General features: G+C 48.1%; 1 protein-coding gene across 9 annotated transcripts in view; it reads right to left on the bottom strand.

The window, feature by feature from the left end:
* LMF1 (lipase maturation factor 1) overlaps positions 1–21,929 on the bottom strand; it is a 317,423-nt gene that overhangs the window by 169,107 nt on the left and 126,387 nt on the right. For all 9 annotated transcript variants that reach the window (XR_008311949.1, XR_008311948.1, XR_008311945.1 and 6 more), the window contains 4 exons: positions 16,925–17,108; positions 11,405–11,558; positions 7,904–8,087; positions 1,130–1,242 (listed from right to left, as the gene is read on the bottom strand). Coding sequence is in view for 4 of the 9 variants with exons in the window: in XM_053275923.1 (XP_053131898.1) it covers positions 1,130–1,242; positions 7,904–8,087; positions 11,405–11,558; positions 16,925–17,108 (635 nt within the window). In the remaining 5 variants the exon portion in view is untranslated. The remainder of the gene's footprint in view (positions 1–1,129; positions 1,243–7,903; positions 8,088–11,404; positions 11,559–16,924; positions 17,109–21,929) is intronic.

Below are 21,929 nucleotides of genomic sequence, written 5' to 3'. Positions count from 1 at the left end.
TTGATCCGGTCATGTATAGTTGACATGCTGAGCAGAATATAGATAGAGAGGTGCATTTGGACATACATCTGAATGTGCATCCTGTTAAAGAAATGTAACACAGTCTGACATCTTCATCTAGATTCAGGTCACAATGGAGATGCTGTCCATCTGCTGCATATGAGATCTACATGCTCATCCCTACCCACATTCTGACCCATCTAGTTACATGCAATGGCATAGAACTTGAGCTGGATAAAATCTTTCCTGACAGTGCTGTTAGGCCCAGCCAGTCAGGGAGCATGATGGGTTGCCTGTGCAACAATGGGACATCCCCTCTTCCAGCACTGTTCAGAGTGAGGGCAATGGCGGGTTCCTTTGTGAATCGGTAGCTAAATCAGATTTGGTTCTGTGATTACCATGATTTGGTTGGGCTCACTTGGTTACCATCAAGTGCATTATGGGATCCCTAATTGGCTAAGATCATACTGAAAAAGAAAGGAGCCCTAAATATGGAGCAGGAGAAGGAGCTTAGAGGAGCTGATAACACATATGGCGGGGGAGTATGAAAGATGACTTTGGATGACTTTTCCTCAAAATGCTCAGTTTGAAAACTGAACCTCCCAAGTAGGAGTCTATGCACCATGGAACTTTATTTCCCTGTGGAAAAACAGCTCATTCTGATAAACATGTAATAATTAACTAAATTACCCCTGAGCAAAGAGACACCTTTTAAAGTGGTGATTCTCTTTATTGAGCAGGGGGAGAACAGCTGGCCCTATCCATCCCCAGCACAACGCCCCTCCAGTGGCTGTTGCTGGTTAGTTAGTGTGTGAGTGTGAGAGGGAGAGAGTACTTAGCACTTTGGGGACAGGGGCCATTTTGTTTGTTTATTTATATCTATGTAAACCACTTTGAGAATTTTTGTTTGAAAAGTGGTATATAAATATTTGTCATATTCTAAATAACTGGGCCTTTGCAACCTTTTAACCCAGATCTGCTAGGAGTCAGGACTAGCTTTGATTCTTCTCCTGCTTTGAACATAGATCAACTCAAGACTTTCCATTCTTGTGGATACACAATCAGGGTTGCAGAGGATTCTTCACTAAGTATCCTGTGTCCGCAGAGAATGGCTCTCGAGCAGGCTTACCTGGGTGGCTTCTTGCCCTCAAAGGGGTTGAACGCGATCAGAGACAAAGCTTCCTTCTCATTGGCCAAAAGCTTTCCCGCTAAATGGATGATCCATTCATTCTGTTCGTAGGTCTTGCAGAAGAAGAGTGTGGAAGGGAGAAGGGGAAAAAAAGAAACAAATCAAAATGGAACCCTGTAAATATATAATCACTTCCACCCCATGCCCCCTTAGGGCTTCGATGCTGAGTGAATTCTCTTTAGCCCTCTTCAGATGTTGTACTAAATGAGTATACAGGAGCATACAAATGAGTATACATTCTGCTCTACATGAGCAGAGCATCCAAAATGGTCGCTAAATAAATAAATAAATACATACATACATACATGGGGCCCCATTTTAGACGCTCTGCTCATGCAGAGTGCCTTTTGTCTAAGGTCTGATTTGGGCTTTTCTCTTTCATAAAAGAAATGTTTCTTCTGCATTACAAGCACCTGCTAAACACACATTTCTGCAGATCCAACCTGCTGGAACTCGTATGATTAATCCACTGAGATTTCTTCAGCCCGCAAGCGGTCCTCAATTTATTTTATTGGGGACATACACACCCTTATTTAAGATGTTTGGGCCTCCCTTGCGTTCTCATTCACCGATCCGGTACCGAATTATATGTGGTTCTTCTCCCCGCCTTTAATCATCACAACAACCCTGTGAGGTAGACTAGGTAGAAAGGATTTGGCCCAAGTCACCCACTGGGCATCACAGCTTTCAAACCTGGGTCTCCCAGGTCCTATTCTGATTCCCCACTTTGTGCTCACTCCTCTCTGACCAAAGGCATCTTCCACAATGAGGTTTCTAATTAGAGGGAGAAGTTTCCAGGCTGTATCTTTACCGGTCTCTTCTGTGCCGAAGGATTTTCTTCCAAGCATGCAGCAGGGGACACTGTCGGAGAGCAAAAATCAGCAGCCGTACCTGCGGCCCTGTGATTAATGCACCAACACACAGACAGGGTTACTCAGCAATTTCGGTTTATAGCAGGCTCACATTTGCTGTGCCTGAGCTCTGGGAAAGATGAGGCTTTGGCAGCCAGGAGGCGGAAACTTCTGAAGACAGAGGACACCTCCACAGAGAGCTGAATGTCTTTGAAATGCTTCAGAAGATATTCAAAGGACTCTTTCCTTTAGAAACAGTCTGCCCCCCACAAAAGGCCTTTCATTATATTTTCATATTTGATATGCCAAATTATTTATTGAAAAGCTTTTTACCATGCCTTTTTGCGGTACTGAAACCCAAGGTGGCTTTCAAGAAAAGACCACTGCAAAACTTAGCATAAAATCGAGATAAAATATAAGAAATTCTCTAATAACTTCTTTTTTTAAGGCTAGAGATCTAAACAGTACTAACAACAGATGTGGAATGGAAAACAACAATGGAAACCAACATAACCATGAGGACAGGAGTTCTCAAACTCGGGTCCCCAGATGTTGTTGGACTACAACTCCCATCATCCCCAGCCACAATGGCCAGAGGCCCTACCGTATTTACTTGAATAGAACAAGATTCTGAATTTTAGATGACCCCCTTAAAAAGCAGGGGTTTAATACAGGTTATACCTGCATTTACTCGAAAGGAACGGGACTCTGAATTGAAGATGCCCTCCTGATTAATAATATCAAAAAAGTGGGAGAAACCATCTTGGATTCAGGTAAATACAGTACTCGCATTCTGAACTGCTCCAGGCTGCTTGTGTGAATACCAGAGGCCCACCTAATGAGGAAGGAGGCTGGAAATTTTCCAAAGAAGCAGGGACTGGAATACCTTGAATGCAGCCTCTTCGTTAACAGGAAGGGAAAGAAAGGAAAGATGGTGCTGTTGAGTCGGTGTTGACTCCTGGCGACCACAGAGCCATGTGGTTTTCTTGGCAGAATACAGGAGGGGTTTCCCATTGCCATCTCCTGCGCAGTATGAGGTGATGCCTTTCAGAATCTTCCTAAATTACTGCTGCCCGATATAGGTGTCTCCCATAGTCTGGGGAACATACCAGCAGGGATTCGAACTGACAGACTCTTGCTCCCTAGGTAAGATGCTTCCCCACTGCGCCATTAGGCGGCTTTCTATGTTAATATGGTGCCCAAATTTTCCACCCCTCTGCTTCTGGGAATCGGATGAAAATTCCTCACTCCCCGAGGGCTAAGTGGAAGGCCCAGGATTTGGGAAGTTTCCAAGGAACGTGATGTCTCTAATTTGTTGAATTTGCAAACAACTTCGGTCTTTTCCCATAGGTGGATTCTCCCTGAAAGCTGCAGACAAATCTGTTTGAACATCCTAAGCCCCACAAATTGCCCCGCAAGGTTGTAGGTCTTTGGGGAGAAAATACCACCACAAGATACTGGGCTCTACAAACCCACACCAGCCTCCCCACCGCTATCAGCCTTCATTGTCTGAGAATTAGGAATGGGCTTAACTATTGTCCGGAACAAAGAGGGAAATATAGTCCCAGCTCCAGGCAGATCTGCAATCAGAATGGGATCAAAAATCAAGAAAACCGAACGGAGAAGGTCAGCTTTTGAAGTACATGAGGCACGGAGGGGCCAAACGTTCAAAGATGCCTCTCGGCTTGGAGCTATTGTCCTTTCAGTTGACTCTGCAAAACCCAGTTGCTCAAGACACATCCACGTCTGGCCATGCTGGTCATAAAGCAAGTGTTATTAGTTATACCATACATACTGGTTATACCTGTATCTACCCCAAAGAAAGAGGAGTCTGAATTTAAGATGACTCCCCTGTATTTAACAGGTAACAACCGGGGGTACCGATGCGTGGTTCCCATTTTAATTCAGACACCACCCCCCTGCCCCACTCTGATGCTTCAACTCTCCGCTCAGTGGTAGAAAGCCTGCTTTGCACGCAGAAGGTCCTAGGTTCACCCCCTGGCATCTCCAGGTTAGGGTTAGGGAAGACGGCTGCCTGAAATGCTCAAGAGATGCTGCCAGTCTGTGTCGACAATACAGAGCGAGAAGGATCACTGGTTTGACTCAGAATAAGGCACCTTCCTGTGTTCCTTCTTCCAAATGGCCATGGAATGCACAGAATTTCTGAATGTCCATTTGGAAATTTTGTGCATTCCATGGCCCTTTGGAAGGAACCAGGATATTTCTGTGGGTATTTCCTGTCATTCGTTTTAGGACATTCCCTAGAACATCTGCTTTGCACGAAGAAGGTTCCAGGTTCCCTTCCTGGTATCTCCAAATAGGGCTGAGAGAGACTCCTGCCTGTAACCTTGGGGAAGATGCTGCCAGTCTGGGTAGACAATATTGAGCTAGATGGGCCGGTGGTCTGACTCAGTACAAGGCAGCTTCCTGAATTCCTAAGTTTGGAAAATGCTGCACTAGAATTTTAGATAAGGGGTGGTGGTGTTATTTTCAGGTTGCACTGATTTCTCTACCATCTTGTTTCCAGCATCACATAGCAGGCCGATTCCTTCCACAGACAAGATGATGATCTTCAGCTAGATACATGAACTAGTCGTGTCTCTGCCAGTTCCAGATGAAGGATTCGAACAGAGAGCTAAAGCTCCCATGGGGCAGTGAGATGCTCAAAACAAAGAGGAGGTTTTAGAAAACAAATGAAAAGGGATATTCAAGTTGGCTAATAAAATTATGGTAATAAAAACCATTTCTTGGCAAGAAGCACCGTTGCATTATATGAAATGCAATCAAAAGCACGGCTGGGACAGCAATTAAGTGGCGTTCTGCTAATAAATTGCGCTTCAGAGCCGGGCGTTCCGAGACAAATCCTCGAGCGTCTCACGTTTCGGATGTGCCAGCTATTTAAACATGTGGAAACTGAAGGGCCCTCCGTCAGCCATGACAGGCTTCAGGCCTACTCCTTTCAACGTGACGGTGTGTTGCTCCGGTGGAAATTTGGTCGTTCTCCTCAGAAGTGGAAAGCGTTTCAGGGAGCCCAGAGGAGAAGAGCAAGTCGTATATCAAGCGGTGATGAGGTGTAAAGAGCAGCCTGTCGTGAACAGCACAAAGGGATGGGAAATACCTTCCCCGTTGGGCCCTGCTTGGTTTTCCACAGCTTGTCAAGAGTCGGGCTGTGTCCGTCGTACATGTGGCCACACTTAGGAGCCCACAAAAGCAGCAGAACCATTGCCTCTGAAAGTTACCATGCAGGCTTGGAAAACAGAGAGAAAAGCCTAGGAAAAATATTCCTTAGGTACACACTATCAAATGTCGCCTCGGCTGGGTTAAGGTGCCGGAGGCTGTCTCGAACCGGAGCCCCTGGAAGTCAGGCTTTGGCATCTTTCTGTCACGGGACTTGCAGCCTGAACCCTGTATGGAACAGAGGAAGTTCACGTCGCCATCTCAGATCCCCAAAGCTTGAGTCGAAATCATCACCCGTGGATGCTCTTCTGGAACTTCTCCCATCTGCTTTGCCCTATGAACGGGAGAAAGGGGACAGTGGAGAGGATCCTATTCATGCCAGAAATGAGGCTGAGGGAAGGAGGATTTGGATATTGCCATAAGAACAATGGCAATGGGAGAGGAGAGCTGGTCTTGTGGTAGCAAGCATGACTTGTCCCCTTAGCTAAGCAGAGTCTGCCCTGGTTGCATATGAATGGGAGACCCCATGTCTGAGCACTGTGAGATATTCCCCTTAGGGGATGGAGCCGCTCTGGGAAGAGCAGAAGGTTCCAAGTTCCCTCCCTGGCGGCATCTCCAGGATGGGGCTGAGAGAGATTCCTGCCTGCAGCCTTGGAGATTAGAAGCCATTGCCAGTCTGTGTAGACAATACTGAGCAAGATGGACTAAGGGTCTGACTCAGTAGAAGGCAGCTTCCTATGTTGTAACAGCCCTGCTAGATCAAAGGCCCATCTAGTCCAGCACCCTGTTTCACACAGTGGCCCACCAGATGCCTCTGGTGAGCCCACTGGCAAGAGCTGAAGGCATGCCCTCTCTCCTGCCGTTGCTCCCCTGCAACTGGGATTGAGAGTGATCTTTCCTCCGAGGCTGGAGGTGGCCTATAGCCTTCAGACTAGTAGCCGTTGATAGACCTGTCCTCCATGACTGTGTCCAAGCCCCTCTTAAAGCCATCCAGGCTGCCATGAATGTGTCCAGGTCCTCTTTATCTCAGCATCATTTCTGACATGAAGAGGGTCCTGTCCACTTTACTCCTTTCAACACTGTTCGAGGGTCATTACAAAAAAATGCCATTTTCCAAACAGGTGTGTCCATGTAATGGGCAGGAGAGAGATAGTAGCTTATATACTCCTCCATGCTGAGTAGCCCCTGTTAACTGAGCAAAGAGGCACCTTTTTAAAGTGGCGATTCTCTTTATTTAGCAGGGGGAGAGCAACTGGCCTTATCCATCCCCAGCACAGCATCTCTCCAGTGGCTGCTGCTAGTGTCTATCTTATGTTTCTTTTTTAGATTGTCAGCCCTTTGGGGACAGAGAGCCATTTTATGTTTTATATCTATGTAAACAGCTCTGGGAACTTTTTGTTGAAAAGCAGTGTATAAATATTCATCATATTCGTATTTACCAAATCCAATGCTCCCGCCAGAAGCTGGTTTTACCCATTTTAAAGATTTATCCAGGCAGGTCACTTGAGTTGTAGACTTCGGTTTTACTCTCAGATCAGGATGTCAACACTTCAAATAATGTTGCCAGGTTTTTCTCCACAGTTTGTAGTATATGTAAACAATGAACTAGTAAAGATGACTGTGTATGCTATCGGGGAGTTTGTTTCTGTTGCATTATTGTACCAAGTTATGCTGTTTGTACACTGATATTTTGATGGCTGGTCGCCAGCTATAATAAAAGATATTGACTGACTGATCGCCATGAACATCCAGGATGGCTGGCATCAACAAGAAACACCCTTCCCACGGCAGCAGTGACAGGAAAGAGCCTGGCATTATCCACCCCATCGTTATGATCATCAGGCAAGTTTCTGCAGGACAGAATGTTCAAAGCATGAAGCAACAAACTTCTGAAGAGAAGCATATGTTAATTCAAAGTTACTTTGACTTGAAAATAATCATGTAACCTATGAAGCTGTGGTTTGTTCTAGATAGTGCTCTCTCCCCATCCCCATCCCCCCCCCGTGTGTGTGTGTGTATGTTATAAAACAAGGCCGTGATGAAAAAATATATCACTTTCAGTCGCCATTTTGTTTTGTTTTGTTTAAAATTTGAAAATGCAAAAATGTGACATTTAACATGGTACGCACAATGTCTGAATTCAGAATAATCAAAGGGAGAGCGGGAACTAGTATAGCAACCAAAGGAGGTGGGGTGCTCAGACTTGCTCAGTCCCTTGCACGGACTTGGCCAGCCGGCATAAGCGCAGCAGGGTCAGTGGATAGTTGTGCAGGATTCACAGCACAACTTCACAACACGTGTCCCGCCCCCGCCCTGCACCAGCACACCACCAGTCTGGAATGCAGGCTCCCAGCTTAATGGTGGCACTGGCTAATGCTAGATCCGTGTGCTAGTCAGTGTGGTGTAGTGGTTAGAGTGCTGGACTAGGACCAGGGAGACCCGAGTTCAAATCCCCATTCAGCCATGATACTAGCTGGGTGACTCTGGGCCAGTCACTTCTCTCTCGGCCTAACCTACTTCACAGGGTTGTTGTGAGGAGAAACCAAAGTATGTAGTGCACCGCTCTGGGCTCCTTGGAGTGGGATATAAAATGCAAAAAAATTAAAATAATAAAAATAATAATAAATGTGTGCTCGCATATCAGCCAGCATCGGCCTGGAGCCTCCTCGCTCAGTCAGCTACACACCTGGAATGCAGCAAACCACATGAGCCAGTCCAAGCGATAGTGGTAGGGACTGATGAGGCAGGGTCGCTTCCGCAGGTCCCCAGGCTTGCACTTAAATCCGTACTCTTCCCAGAGGGCAGCAGGATCGTTGGCATCCAGGCTGGACGTCCCTTGAATGACAACTTCGGTCCTCTCTTTGGTGATGCTGTGAGAGAGAGACAGGGCAAGAGGTTTTCAGAAACGTTGAAGATTCGAACCAAACCCAAACACTAGCTCCTGGAATTGGAGGGAGGAGGAGGAGGAGGAGGAGGAGGAGAAATAGAAGCAGGAGGAGGAGAAGGGAGGAGGAGGGAGGAGGAGGTGGAAAAGAAGGAGGAGGAGGAGAAGGGAGGAGGAGGGAGGAGAAGGAGGAGGAGGAAGAAAAGGAGGAGGAGGAGGAAAAGGAAGGAGGAGGAGGAGAAGGGAGGAGGAGGAACAGAAAGAGAAGGGGGAGGAGGAAGGAGGAGGAGGAGGAGGAAAAGAAGGAGGCAGCAAAGGAGGAGAGGAGGAGGAGGAGAAAGAAAAGGAGAAGGAAGAGGAGGAAAAGAAGGGAAGGAGAAAGGAAAAGGAGGGGGAGGAGGCGGAAAAGAAAGAAGAAGAAGAGGACGGAGAGGAGGAGGGGAGAGGAAGAAAAGAAGGAGGAGAAGGAGGAAAAGAAGAAAAGGAGGGGAAGAGGAGGAGGAAAAGAAGGAGAAGGCACCTTTTAAAAGTGGCAATTCTCTTATATTTAGCAGGGGGAGTACAACTGGTCCTATCCAATAACAGCACAGCATCCCTTCAGTGGCTGTTGCTCATATCTGCCTTATGTTTCTTTTTAGATTGTGAGCCCTTTGGGGACAGGGAGCCATCTTATTTATGTATTATTTATTCCTCTGTGTAAAGCTCTTTGAGAACTTTGGTCGAAGAGTGGTATATAAAGAAGGAGAAGGAGGAAGAGAAGAATAGAAGGAAGAAAAGGAGGAGGAGGAGGAGGACGACGACGAAAAGATAGAAAATGAGGAGAGGGAGTAGTATACGTGGACTGCAAACAGACCCAAGGAACAAACCTCAGAGCATGTTGCCAAGGGACGGCAAGCAGAGAGGCTACTTCCTTTGTGTCATGCTTGTGGGCTTCCCAGAGACACACAGATGGCCAGGACTGGGAAGATATCAAGCTTGCAAGATCTCCTTTGTTTTTTGCTAGGACCCCAAGGGCCAGTAGTGAAGTAAAGTCATGTCTCAGAGGGATGGGTGTGCTCTTAGAATTAAGGGCCAGCAGGCCACTGAGCCCATGCGCGTTCCAAAGCGCACGGAGGCCAGACTCCAAGTTACTAGCAAAGGAGTCAGTGCTAACTGGAGGGGGACCTTTCCAGATGACTTTAATAAGTTGTGGGGACCATGCCGAAGAAGGAGGCATTCTCTGATGAGCTACCCAGAGGCATCCAGTTGTCCACTGTTGGAAACAGGATGGAGGACAAGATCGAGACTGCACAACTTCAACCCTCCGGCTGTTCTTGAACTACAATCCCCACCATCCAGTGTTCCTTGTAAGAGGGATTCCCAGACATTGTTGACCACAATTCCCATAGTCCCCAGCCAAAGGCCACTGCAGCTGGGAAAGCTGGGAGTTGTAGTCAACAATGTCTGGGAATCTCATTTACAGGGAACACTGCCATCATCCCTGACTACTGGCCGCCAGCGCTGGGAAGGATGGGAGTTGTAGTCCAACAACAGTTTTGGCATCCAAGTCAAGACATCTGTTCTGATCCAACCAAGTCTTTCAGAACTCACATTAGACCAAATTCTGCTGGGGTAAGAGAACAGGTTCCCGTCCAGCACGGGATGCTTACAGCTCATCGGGCCGTCATTGCTAACTACATTTCAGCAACTTCCCAGAGTCTCCAGCCAAGACGCCCTCTTGTGCGGTGGTCTGAGTTACGAGTGGTGGCCAGCTGCCCGACTTTTAGAAACACACTGTAAATCCGGGACACCAAATTACTAATAAAATGTATGTTCCTACTGTGCTATTCAAAATATGTCAACCTTCACATAATCATATATTCATTATGAGCTGCAATCCTCTTTTTATTGGTTTACATAGGGTGGAATTACAAATGTATTATAGCTGCGTTTCGTCATATGCTCGAAGGGGTCTGGTAACTGTCGAAGCAAAAAACGGCGACTCTAAAAAGAGGCGAGGCTGGGGGAGGGAGAGAATCAACAACCCAAGGGGAAAACACACACACACACACACCAGCTCTGAAAAAGCCAAGATAATCTGAGAGGTGCGAGAATAGGTGTGAGGGGCAGAGTCCCTTCGTGCATGGCGGGATACAGGCTGCGGATTTGCAGCAGTGCGGGGACCCGAATGCACATGGGGGAAATGTCCCTTTTAGAGCAGAGGCCAAAAGCAGTTCCAGCTTGCTGGGAAGGAGATAAAAGGGTTGCCCTGACAGCCAGGGGACAGGCTGGAGGAGAAACTCTTCACTTGAAGGGCTTTTAGGGGAGAGGAAAGACACCTCTTTTTTTGGTAGCGTGGTAGAAGGAGAAAAACGCATTTGGGGAGTTGAAGATATGGGTCATTAGGTTTGCTGGGGGAGGCTCTTTTGAGTTGGATTCCCCCCCCTCCACTGTTGCCGATTGCTTGGGCATTACGGCTGGGGATGTGATTGCTCCATCCGTCAGGCTCTCGGGATGGCCCTCTGCTGCCAAAGGAGGTTGGGGTGGCCTCAGAGTTTTCAGGTGGCCAGGGGGGCTTCTGAGGCTTACAGGCAGGGCTTGTTCCATTCGCCAGCCTTGCCTACGCGTTGTGACCCCCAAGGCTCGGTCAGACTCCCAGGGCTCCTTTCCCACCAAGCCCTCCTCCTAGACTGGCCTCGCGTCCCCCCTGTGTGTCCCAGACGATGTTGACTACAACTCCCAGAGTCCTCAGCCAGAGGCCACTGCGGCTGGAATTGCTCGGGGTTGTAAACAACATCTGGAGATCTCTGTTACAGGGATTACTGCTCGCCATTGGTCAGTCCTCCCTGATATAGCTCCTGACAGCTGGGGGAGTCTTGTGAGATCTCGCCTTGAGATCTCGCGAGAGCCGCTCCGGCTCCTGCAAAGCTACACTGTCTGTTGATAGCGAGGCAACATCTCCTTGCCGGGGCCAGCATGAATGCCTCCAGGTGGGCAGATCGATATCTACTTCTTCCCCTGCCCGACAGGGTGCCCCCTGCAAGACCCAGGCGGGAAAAGCTCTGACATGAAGGATCGTCTTCACCTTGGGGGTTTCCCTACACTGTCCTTTAAAAACGCATCAAATTCTGCCCCAGGAAAAGCCAGATCCTGCAACTATTTCCATTTAAGTCAACAAAAAAAGAGAGCCCATTTTACAACTTGCCCTCCCAAAATGTCTCTCCCAACTACTGGAATTTAAAAATGCACCCCTAGAAGAGCGGCTGGGAAATCGAATGGTTGAGGAAGCCAAAAGTGAGGCTCCGAGGGCCAAAGAGATTGTACCTTCCAAAGGCCCCGTAGGTGTTGACGATCCGGAGAGGGTTGAAGGACGTGTTCATGACTTGTTGGGAGCTAAGCAAGTTGACCACCACTGGGGTGCTGAGGTAGGCAATGAGGATCCCAAAAGAGACGTTCGCCACTTTGCGGATATAGCAGCCTGCAGAAAGGGCGAAGTTGAAGCAGAAACAAACCAGAAAGATAAGCCATGCTGATCTCGAAAGAGATGCTCCAAACAGAGGCTCCCAAGCTTGGGTTGCCAGATGGTGGTGGACTACAACTCCCATCATCCAAGGCCATTGTGGCGGTGAATGCTGGGAGCGGTAGTCCAACATCAGCTTGGGAACCTCTGGCTTAGAAGGTTCTGTGGAGTTGGCCTATTTAAAATCAGAAACATCATTGCATTGAAACAGAAATGGAAGAGCTTCGCCATGCTGCCTCCCTCAGTGTTTCTAAGAAACAGCTGAAGATGCATCTTTTTACTTCGGCTTTTTAGTGTCGTATCCTCTGCTTTTATCTGGTAAGTTTCTTAGTGTTCAGCTTTTTATTGATAACTTTTGATTTCTGTTTTAAAACTTGTCATTTTAGCTGTGGTTTTAGCCTGGTCTTTCCACTCGTTTAACCTTACTTTTTTTTAATCCTATATTGTCTCCGTTTAAATTTTTTAATAATTTTAATAATTTGTTTTAATAACTGTTTTATGCTATTGTTTTTATTGTGTCATATGTTTTAATCTGTGATGACTTTTAAATATTTTAAATTTGTGCACCATCTAGAGATGTACATATCAGGCGGCATAAAAATATGACAAATAAAGAAATAAATAAGTAAATAAAGAAATAAACAATAAAATGTATTAACGTGGTAAGCCGCACTGAGCAGTCCTGCACTGAAGGGGCAGTGGAGAAATATTTTAATAATAAAATAACAACAACTAGCTGGGCCGGGTGCACATCATCTGTGCCTCCAGTTCTCCCCCCTCCTTCCCCCTCCCTCTCAGTTTCCACTCTGTTCTCAGGAATTAGAACGCCATTCTAATTCCCCGCCCGCTCCACTTTCTTTCACCAGCCACTGCCGTTTTCTTCCTCCGTCCGCCCCCACCGTTTTATCCCCTCGCCTGCCGCCAACCTGCTTCCCCCCGCCCCGTCGGCCTGCCCGCCCCCACCACTGTTTTCTCCCCCCCCTTTTCTTCCCCCCTTGCCTGCAAGCCTGTCCGCCGTTGCCACAGCTTTCCTCTCCCCCTGCCGGCAGCTTGCTCGTGAACTCTCACGAGAGCTGCCACACATGAGATTAGTGACAGGTACACCTTAGAGAAATAGAGAGATAGATGGATAGATAGATAGATAATAATAAAAGCAGCTAAAGTGGTTCCTGTGCATTGCCTAGTTTGACCCTCATTCCTATGGGGAGAGCATTGTCCTTGCAGACATGGCTACAGTGAAGGGAAACCAAAATTATCTTTTCCTGACACCAACCGACCTGGCCCTCAGTCAGGCAGATCAGGGAGAAACAAGACATCAATGCATACAGAGGCAAATTGCACCTGGAAGTGTTCTCTGCAATGTATGTGCCTTCCCTCCAGCTACACCCACGGGGACACTCGTTTTCTAAGCTGGAATTACAAGTGGCCCTTGTTAATTGCTGGGATTCCATTCTCGCCTATAGGAGGAAAAGGCGATATATTGTTGTCAGCTGACCAGAGACAGAAGTTTGGGGTGGTCTACAAATTTGATAAGTAAATAAATAAAAGAAACAACCAGTCCCGGGTTCAGCACCTGGCTCTCCTGCTCCAGACGTGGCCATGGCCTCTTCCAAGACAAGGCTCAGGGATGCCCCAGGCCGTGGACAGTTCCCAGGGCAACAGGTCAGGACCACGGACAGAGCCGGCCACCCGACGTCAGAGCTAGGCATTACACCCAAAGGGGAACTTGCTCCTGCAGCGTCTTTTGGCAAACTGCTGGGTTTTGTAGTCTGCTGCTTAAGCAAGGTGTCTTGGCCCAGTCCTTCCCAGGAGCAACGGTTAGTCTTTAACGAAGCCTTCCCCGATTTTGCTGGCACCTACTCCAAAGGCAATGGGAGGCAGTGGGGGGCGGGGCGGTCCATCATAGGAACATAAGGACAGGCCTGCTGGATCAGGCTCAAGGCCTGTCTAGTCCAGCATCCTGCTTCATGCGGTGGCCCAACCAATGCTCCTGGGAAGCCCCCAGGCAAGAGGTGAGGGTTGCCTGCGGTTGCTCCCCTGCAACAGGCATTTAGAGGCATCGTGCCTCTGATGCTGGAGGTGGCCCACACCAACCAGACTAGTAGCCACCAGGTTAGTAGTAGTCCACCATGAATCTGTCTAAGCCCTTTTTAAAGCCATCCAAGCTAGTGGCCATCACCACATCCCATGGGAGAGAATTCCATAGATTAATTATGCACGGTGTGGAAAAGTACTTGCTCTTCTCGGTCCTAAATTTCCCAACCTTCAGTTTCATGGGATGATCCCCTGGTTCTAGTGCTGTGAGAGAGGGAGGAAAACCTATTTCTGTCCACCCTCTCCACTCCATGCATAATTTGATACACCTCAACCATGTCTCCCCTTAGTCACCTCTTTTCTAAGGTAAAGAGCCCCAGATGCTGTAGCCTAGCCTCATAACAAAGATGCTCCAGGCCCCTGATCATCTGGGTTGCCCTCTTCTGTACCTTTGCCAGCTCTACGATGTCCTTCTTAAGATACGGTGACCAGAACTGAACACAGTAATCCAAATGTGGAGTACTGACTGTGGGAGGTCCTCAGAAGACTCCTCTGAGTCAGAGAAAAATTGGAGGATGCTGGCAAAGCTGTGTCCTTGGATCTCAGCAAGGGTACTGACTCCCCCTGCCTCCTGGTTTATTTATTTATTTAAAATATTTATAACCTACCCCTCAAGTACACTACTGCTCGGGGATGCTCCCAACCTTAATAAAATAGATACAATATAAAGTAAAATAATAATAATAATAAAATTAAACAAGTTAAGAGACCAAGCTAAAACCACATTTAAAATGACATTTTCTGAAAGTTTCAAATTAAACGTTTTTGGTGAAAAAACAAAAACAAAAAAGCACCTACCATATATAAACAGCAGATAAACATTTAAAAGCTTCTCTAAAAACAAGGTGTCTTCAATTGTGTTTTTTTTAAAAAAAAAAAAAAACACTGAGGGAGGGAGCATGGCAAAGCTCTTCAGGGATGGCGTTCCAACACTGAGGGGCCACAACCGAAAAGGCACTGTCTCTAAGCACCACCAGTGGGATCTCTGTTAGTGGTGGGGCCATGAACAGATGCTGAACGGCCATGAGCAGATGCTGGCTAGTTCATCTGGCATGGGGGTTCCTAATAGCATGGGGTCCCCAAGTGCCTGGGTTGGTGGTGCCTCCCAGCCCCACTTTCCTCCTTATCCCCCACTCTGACATCAGGGCTAGGCGAGTTGGTCCAAAAGCCTGACTCAGTGCAAGAGAGCCCCAAATGTCCCCCTCTTCCCTCCCCTCTATGACTTTGTTAGCCTCACCTTGCCTTCCTCCTACTGTTGAAATTTGCACTACAAGCTTCTTATGGGGCAGGTACTCTTCTCCCTTTACGCATATTGCTTTCAGAGTGGGAGTCCCATTGGCAGAGGGAACAGGTTCCCCATTCCAAGTCAAATGCTCTGCACCCAGCTGGAGTTGACACCAGCGTTCCCTCTATGAAGGATTCCCAGATGTTGTGGACTACAACTCCCAGAATCCCCAGCTGCAATGGCTTTTGCTTGGGGATTCTGAGAGTTGTAGTCAACAACATCGGGGAATTCCTTTTAGAGAGAAAAGTTTAGAGGGAAAAGTTTTAGTTGACACCATGCCCTGCACAAGGAAGGTGCTATTTAGCCCCCAACAACTTCTTACAGCTCAGCAACTCAGTGGGTCAGAGAGTTCAGTTTGCTCCTGTCACCTTTCGAGGGACAGTTTGTGGGCTGACCTGCGTTCGTTCCCAGCTCAATGAGAAAACACACATTTTCGAGAGAGAGAGAGAGAGAAATAAAAATAAAACCACCCTCCAACGCTGCAGGTCCTGGCCAATGGGTCATGCCATATCTTTCTGTAAATCTGCTTTTCTCTAAATAGTCTGAGAAGGGGCTAAAGAGAAGAATGTTAAAAATGCAAGGTTAAGAATAGGTCCTATTTGAGAGAAAAGTCATGGCTTGCATTCGAACTGTCTGTTTTTCCTCACTTCCTCCCCCGGGATTTTCCTCCAGACAATGAAGGTGGCACTGAGAGAAATCCTACATTCAAGAACTTAGCAAATTCTAGATATTCCGGTCTATTTCTTTATCAGCACCCAAAAGCACTTCAAAAATTGATCTACGGCCGTAAATACGGTTGGTTCGATCCCTGACGCCAGAAAACCTGGCACAGGATTGGATCGCCTGGATTTCATTTTGAGGGCTAAACCCGGAAAACTGAATCCAATCAAAAGAATGAAACACACACCTAAAAACCATACATCTATTTGCAGTGTCAAAGTCAACTCTGAATAATCTCTTAGGACACTTCTTATGGCTGTAGTGAGATGAAGTATCAAATTAAAGGCACAGAATGGGCTACTGGCTGAGCTGCTGGGGTGCTACGGAATGATTACCAACATTGCAACTGCTAAAGTTTAAGAAATTGTCAGAGCATAGGGACTAGATGGAAAGGGACACAGGAAATGAGTTTTAAAGCACAATACGGCTCAGTTTGAGGTTTCCTGAATCCTCCTCTGCCTCATCATCTCTCCCCAAACCCTTCTTTCTTTTCTGCCTCCCTTTTGGAAGGGAATGCATTATTTCAGCTTTCTCCAGGTGTATGTAAATGACTCGGAGAGCTGTAGCCTGCTTTTAAGACTTGGAATACAGCCGTGGTTTTGCATGGGACCCAAAGTTATCAAGGGTGAGACAAATAAGCAAAGCCCACCCTTACAATGTCTTGCCAATTTTTTTTTCTCCAAGCATTCAAGGCCAGCACGAGTAGCTCTTCTCCTATCTCTGCAGGGGAATGATGTTTGTTTGAAGCCTCTCCGATGTTCTGATAAACTGTTTAGTCTGGGAATATTCTGGGAGCAACATTTGATTCAGATCTAGGCCCCTGGGTGCGTTTGTGAAAGTGGGCATGCATTTCACAAGGCCTGGATGCAGGATGTCATACAAAAACAAAAGAAAAAAAGAAAGGAATCCAGTTGATGTAAAAAGATGAACACAGGCTGGGATGTCTCGTGCCTCCTTTTCCCAGGCCTCCATTTCCCAGGCACATCTATTGATTGCCTCAAGGGGTCCCATTACACAATTTTGATTCATCTGGGGAGGGGGGATAACCAAGGCAAGTTGTAGAACAGGAGTCTGTTGCTGGTCCCAGGAATCTGCACATCAGCAACTACAGAGTTCTGGAAAGTCTTGAAAGTTCCTTTTATTATTTTATTAAAGTTCATGTTTCCAGTCCTCAAGAGGAAACCCTGGAAGTGCTATTCCCACGAGACAGAACCGAATGACTTACTGTATGGCAAAGGTGCGCCTTTCCCCTCGGCCTCTTTGGCTTGTATTTCCAGTACACGGCTCTTTGCACCTCTTCCTTTGGAGCTGAAAAGGAATCCCAAGGCGGCATCATCAAAACAGGCTATGCTGGGCACGATGGTCAGCCAGTTGAGGAAGCTGAGGTTCCCGCTGATGACCAGGAGCACCTAGGAAGGCAGAAGAGGAGGGCCGAGGTCTGTGAGGGCGCTGGGGGCGGGGAGAGAGGGCGCGGTGGTTTCTATGTTTTCAAACGTTTGCACCGTTTCCCAACCAACCCACTGACCCACCCCGGCTGAAACGATGAATTTTATGTCGCACTTCTTGCAGATAAGACAGCTTCCATCACACACACGTTGGCTAAATTTTGTGCGGCCGCTGTTGAGCTCTGCCAACAATTTCTCCTCCCCAGATCCCGCCATAAAATGTTTACTTTGTGGGTGTACTGCAGGATAGGTCTCTTATCCGAATGCCTGTATAATTGGTTGTGTCTATGTCTGATCTATGATGGTAATAAAGCTATTCATTCATTCATTCAGCCAACCAACTTGTTAGAATACATTTAAAAGCCAGCAACTTTAATACAACATACCATCAAAACAGAGGAAAAGAATGCCCTAGCAGGATCAATCAACAACGATAAAATCTAACCTCCGGACCCCCTACAGCAGTGGTATCCAACCATATGTCCCAGTACATTGTTGGGACTACAAACCCCATCACCCTGATCTTGAGGCCACTGTGGCCGGGACTGATAGGTGCTGTAGTCCAACAGCATCTGGGGACTCAAGGTTGGAGCCTCTACCCTACAGGATGCCTGCCTAAAGAAGAAAGTCTTAAAGAGCGGAAAGAGACAAGTGGGGGTAGGCCTCCAAATCTCTAAAGGGAGGGGTTGCTTTTGCAGTGACCACATGGGCAGGAACGCACTCCCGTTGCCTTGGGCACCTGAGGCCCGAGCAGATGCAGCCCAGAGTAGTTCTCTAGGCTCTGAGGCTCCTGGTCGAAGAGCCACAGCCCATGACACCATACATGAGTGGTTCCCAAGCTGGGTTCCTTCAGATGTTGCCCAACTACAACTCCCAGCATCCCCAGCCTAGCTGGGGATGATGGGAGTTGTAGTTCAGCAACATCTGGAGGCGCCCACCCTGGGAATCACAGCCTTACATGCGAAGATGAAAAACATACTTTAAAGAACGTTAAACTCTGCTGTTCTCAGGATTCCCGACACATATTTGGATTGACTGATCACTTGTGTTGCTCACTTGGATTTGTGGCTTTGTTTTTTAAGCCTTACAAAGGAGGAACACCCCGAGCAAGCCAAACTAAATGTAAGCTTAAAAGTCCCACGGATAGTAAGCAGCCCACTTCATTAACATTTCTCACTTAGCTACTTGGTTAGGCAATCCTGCTCCTTTTATTTGATTCCACACACCCCACCTCCCTTTATAATATGGAGGCAATTTTAAGGAAACAATTCTCTGGTTTGCCACTTCGACACAGGATCGCTTGATTGCTTTACATGCAGCGCTGGGTGGTCCATTCGCCTTTCCTTTTTGGGGGGCGGTGTGTGTGGGGGTAATGATTCCCCTCCCCGTGTTGCATGGAAGCCAAAAGCACAAGACTCTTATTTCTACCAGCTGTCGCAAAAAGAAAAAGGAAAGAAGAGGGGGTGGAGGAGAGGAAGAAATTGCAGGATTCAGGAATAAGACATATCTGGCTTTTGATGTGAGAGTGGAATTAGAAACTGGACAAAACGCTTCCAACTTATTTTATTCATCCCGAATCCCGAAATTTTATTCATCCCGAATCTTCCAACTTATTTTATTCATCCCGAAAAGGACATAAGGACAGCCCAGTTGGATCAGGCCCATCTAGTCCAGCATCCTGTTTCACACAGTGGCCCACCAGATGCCTCTGGGGAGCCCACAGGCAAGAGGTCTGTGCATGCCCTCTCTCCTGCTGTTGCTCCCCTGCAATTGGGATTGAGAAGCATCATGCTTCTGAGGCTGGAGGTGGCCCACACCAACCAGACTAGTAGCCACTGATAGACCTGTCCTCCACGAATCTGTCTCAGCCCCTTTTCAAGCCATCCAAGCTGGTGGCCATCACCACATCCCATGGCAAGGAATTCCAGAGATTAATTATGTGCTGTGTGAAAAAGCCCTTCCTCTTGTCGGTCCTAGATTTCCCAACTTTCAGTTTCATGGGGTGACCCCTGGTTCTAGTGTTGTGTGTGAGAGAGAAACATTTCTCTCTGTCCACCCTCTCCACTCCATGCATAATTTTATACACCTCGATCACATCTCCCCTTAGTCGCCTCTTTTCCAAGGTAAAGAGCCCCAGGTGTTGTAGCCTAGCCTCATAAGGAAGGTGCTCCAGGCCCCTGATCATCTGGGTTGCCCTCTTTTGCACCTTTTCCAATCAGGCATAGCTTTCCAGGGGGTTCATCCAGGGCTTTTCAAACATTGCTCCCCAGCTGTTATTGGACTACAACTCCCATCATCCCCAGCCACCATGGCCTCTGAGGTTGGGGGATGCAGTGCAGATAAGAAAAGATATGAAGCAAATTTCATTTTATTGTATTTATCAATTTAAAATATTTCTATACCGTCCAAAGCTTGTGTCTCTGGGCGGTTTACAATGGAAAAAAATAAATTAAAGGGTCTGGAAGATAAACATGCTATTCTGAGGCGGAAGACCCTTATGGATTGTACATGCTGCAGCTGTCAGAGGATCTCAGGGCCTGAGAGTTAGAAGGGGCCTTGCGGGGGATTCACTTTCCTCTCAGTGCTGGGACCTGCTACAAGTATCCCCGGCAGATGGCCGTTTTTGCTCTGCTCGAAAATGTCCACATGGCCACCACTGCATGTGGCAAGCTGTTCCACTGTCCTCCTGGCTGGTCACTTGGTTGCTCAACAGGAATGTTTATCACTGTGTCTGCTGAGTGGGAAAACACTTTCCTCCAGGATTGTACATGAAGGGGTGGGTGGGATTGTCTGGTGGCCCAGCCCTTGACCTCCACACGTTCAGTATAAAATATATAGGAGAGCTGCCTTTTACTGAGTCAGATCCCTTGTCTACTTGACGCAACATGGCGCACACTGACTGGCAGCAGCTCTCCGAGGTTTCAGGCAGCAGCGACGGGTCTTTCCCAGCACTACGTGGAGACGCTGCTGGGGACTGAACCCGGGAACTTCTGCATGCAAAAAAGATGCTCTGTCACCCAGAAGAGAAGGTCTCTTTCAAGCTTTCCATTGAATATGCCGAGGTCAGGAATGGGCCCAAGTGGCAGGATCTGGCTCTATTCACTGAGCCTGCCCTGATGGCCCGGGATTATGGCTGGAGGAGAGAAGAGCGATCCCGACCTTTGCGGCGAAGGCGACATATGATGCCGGTGTGCCCCAAGGACTCTTCCCACATCTTTCCTCCTGCAGAGCCCCCTTCAGGATCGGACCCTGGCATTAAGAACTGCTTGCCAGTCAGGCGGGCAAGCCCGGGATCATGTTCGGCCCTCAACACGACCCCCTCTCGCCCGCCCCCGCCTGGCCCCGCCGTCACGGCCCTGCGTCACGAAGGATTTCTTTTTATTAAGACACCGCATTAATCACGGTAATTGGGTAGGCACGGTAAGGGTATAAAACTACAGAATGTCTAATGAGCGAGGGGCGGGAAGGAGGCGCGGAGGCTCTTTTTCTAATCTAATAATGTCAGTTTTATGGATTATGGCTGGGGTTTTATGAAGTGTGAGATGAAATACTGTGGATTCATGGCTCTCGCCGGATTTGTGGAGGGGGGGGGAGAAAGAAGTCGTTTCCCTGCTCCTTAAGCCCCCCCAAACAATTATTCCTTATATTTCTCTCCCCCGGCCTGGTCAGCAAGCCCCGATGCCGGAAGACGGGGAGGTATCCCCAGACGCTTTTGATCGGCGCCTACAAGGCTTGGTTCTAGGGCTGACAGTGGCACGTGGGCTCTGTTGGAGAGGACGTCCGTCCCGCAGACGCTTGAGCCGCCACTCGGATCGTGGGCCGGCACACAGGCTGTGGCGGGCGGCTAGTCCGTGGGTCGCAGCGGAATTGCGGCGGGGTTTCTGAACCGTGGGCCCCCTGCTGTTGTTGGACTACAACTCCCATCATCCCCAGACATGGCCCTTGGGGCTGAGGATGATGGGAGTTGTACTCCGGCGACATCTGGGGCCCAAGGTTAAGAAGCCCTGAATTGCAGGATCCGATCCCCCAGGGTCCCATGGCCTCCCGGCACTACTGAATTCATCAGCGTTCGTCACCGTAAGGCCCGGGGGGGCTCTGGTGGCCCCCCTCGACCTGAAGTGCAGCTCCCTGACGAATGGTTTCTTGGGCTTGTGTGAAGCTTTGGCCACAACAATGACAAATATATACTGTATTACTTGAATCTAAGACTAGTTTCTCCCCAAGTTTTTTTAATATTAGAAATCAGGAAAAGAAAGGAAAGGTTGTGTCGTCGAGTCGGTGTCGACTCGTGGCGCCCACAGAGCCCTGTGGTTGTCTTGGGTAGAATACAGGAGGGGTTGACCATTGCCTCCTCCCACGCAGCATGAGATGATGCCTTTCAGCCTCTTCCTGTATCACTGCTGCCCGATATAGGCGTCTCCCATAGTCTGGGAAACATACCAGCGGGGAGTCAAACCGGTAACCTCTTTCTTCCTAGGCAAGTTACTTTCCCTGCTGCGGCATTAGGTGGATTTAGAAATCAGGAGGTCATCTTAAATTCAGAGTCCTGTGCTTTTCGAGTAAATGGAGCTATAACTTGTCTTTAACCTCTGCTTTATAAGGGGGTCGTCTTGAATTCAGAGTCCTCTTCCATTCGCGCAAATACGGCAGATGCCGCTTTTCAAGCAACGCAGAGAAAAAATAAATAATAAACAAAGCTGAATACTCTGCATGCACCCCCCCCCCTCCTGGCACCAAGCCTGCATCTCGGGGGGGAGGGGGCAGGTTTGAGATCACCTTCATTAA

Source organism: Hemicordylus capensis, chromosome 13 (assembly GCF_027244095.1).
Source record: "Hemicordylus capensis ecotype Gifberg chromosome 13, rHemCap1.1.pri, whole genome shotgun sequence".
In the NCBI taxonomy this organism is placed as follows: domain Eukaryota; kingdom Metazoa; phylum Chordata; class Lepidosauria; order Squamata; family Cordylidae; genus Hemicordylus; species Hemicordylus capensis.
The sequence above is the reverse complement of the archived record's forward strand: the minus strand, read 5'-3'. Positions and strand labels throughout refer to the sequence as shown.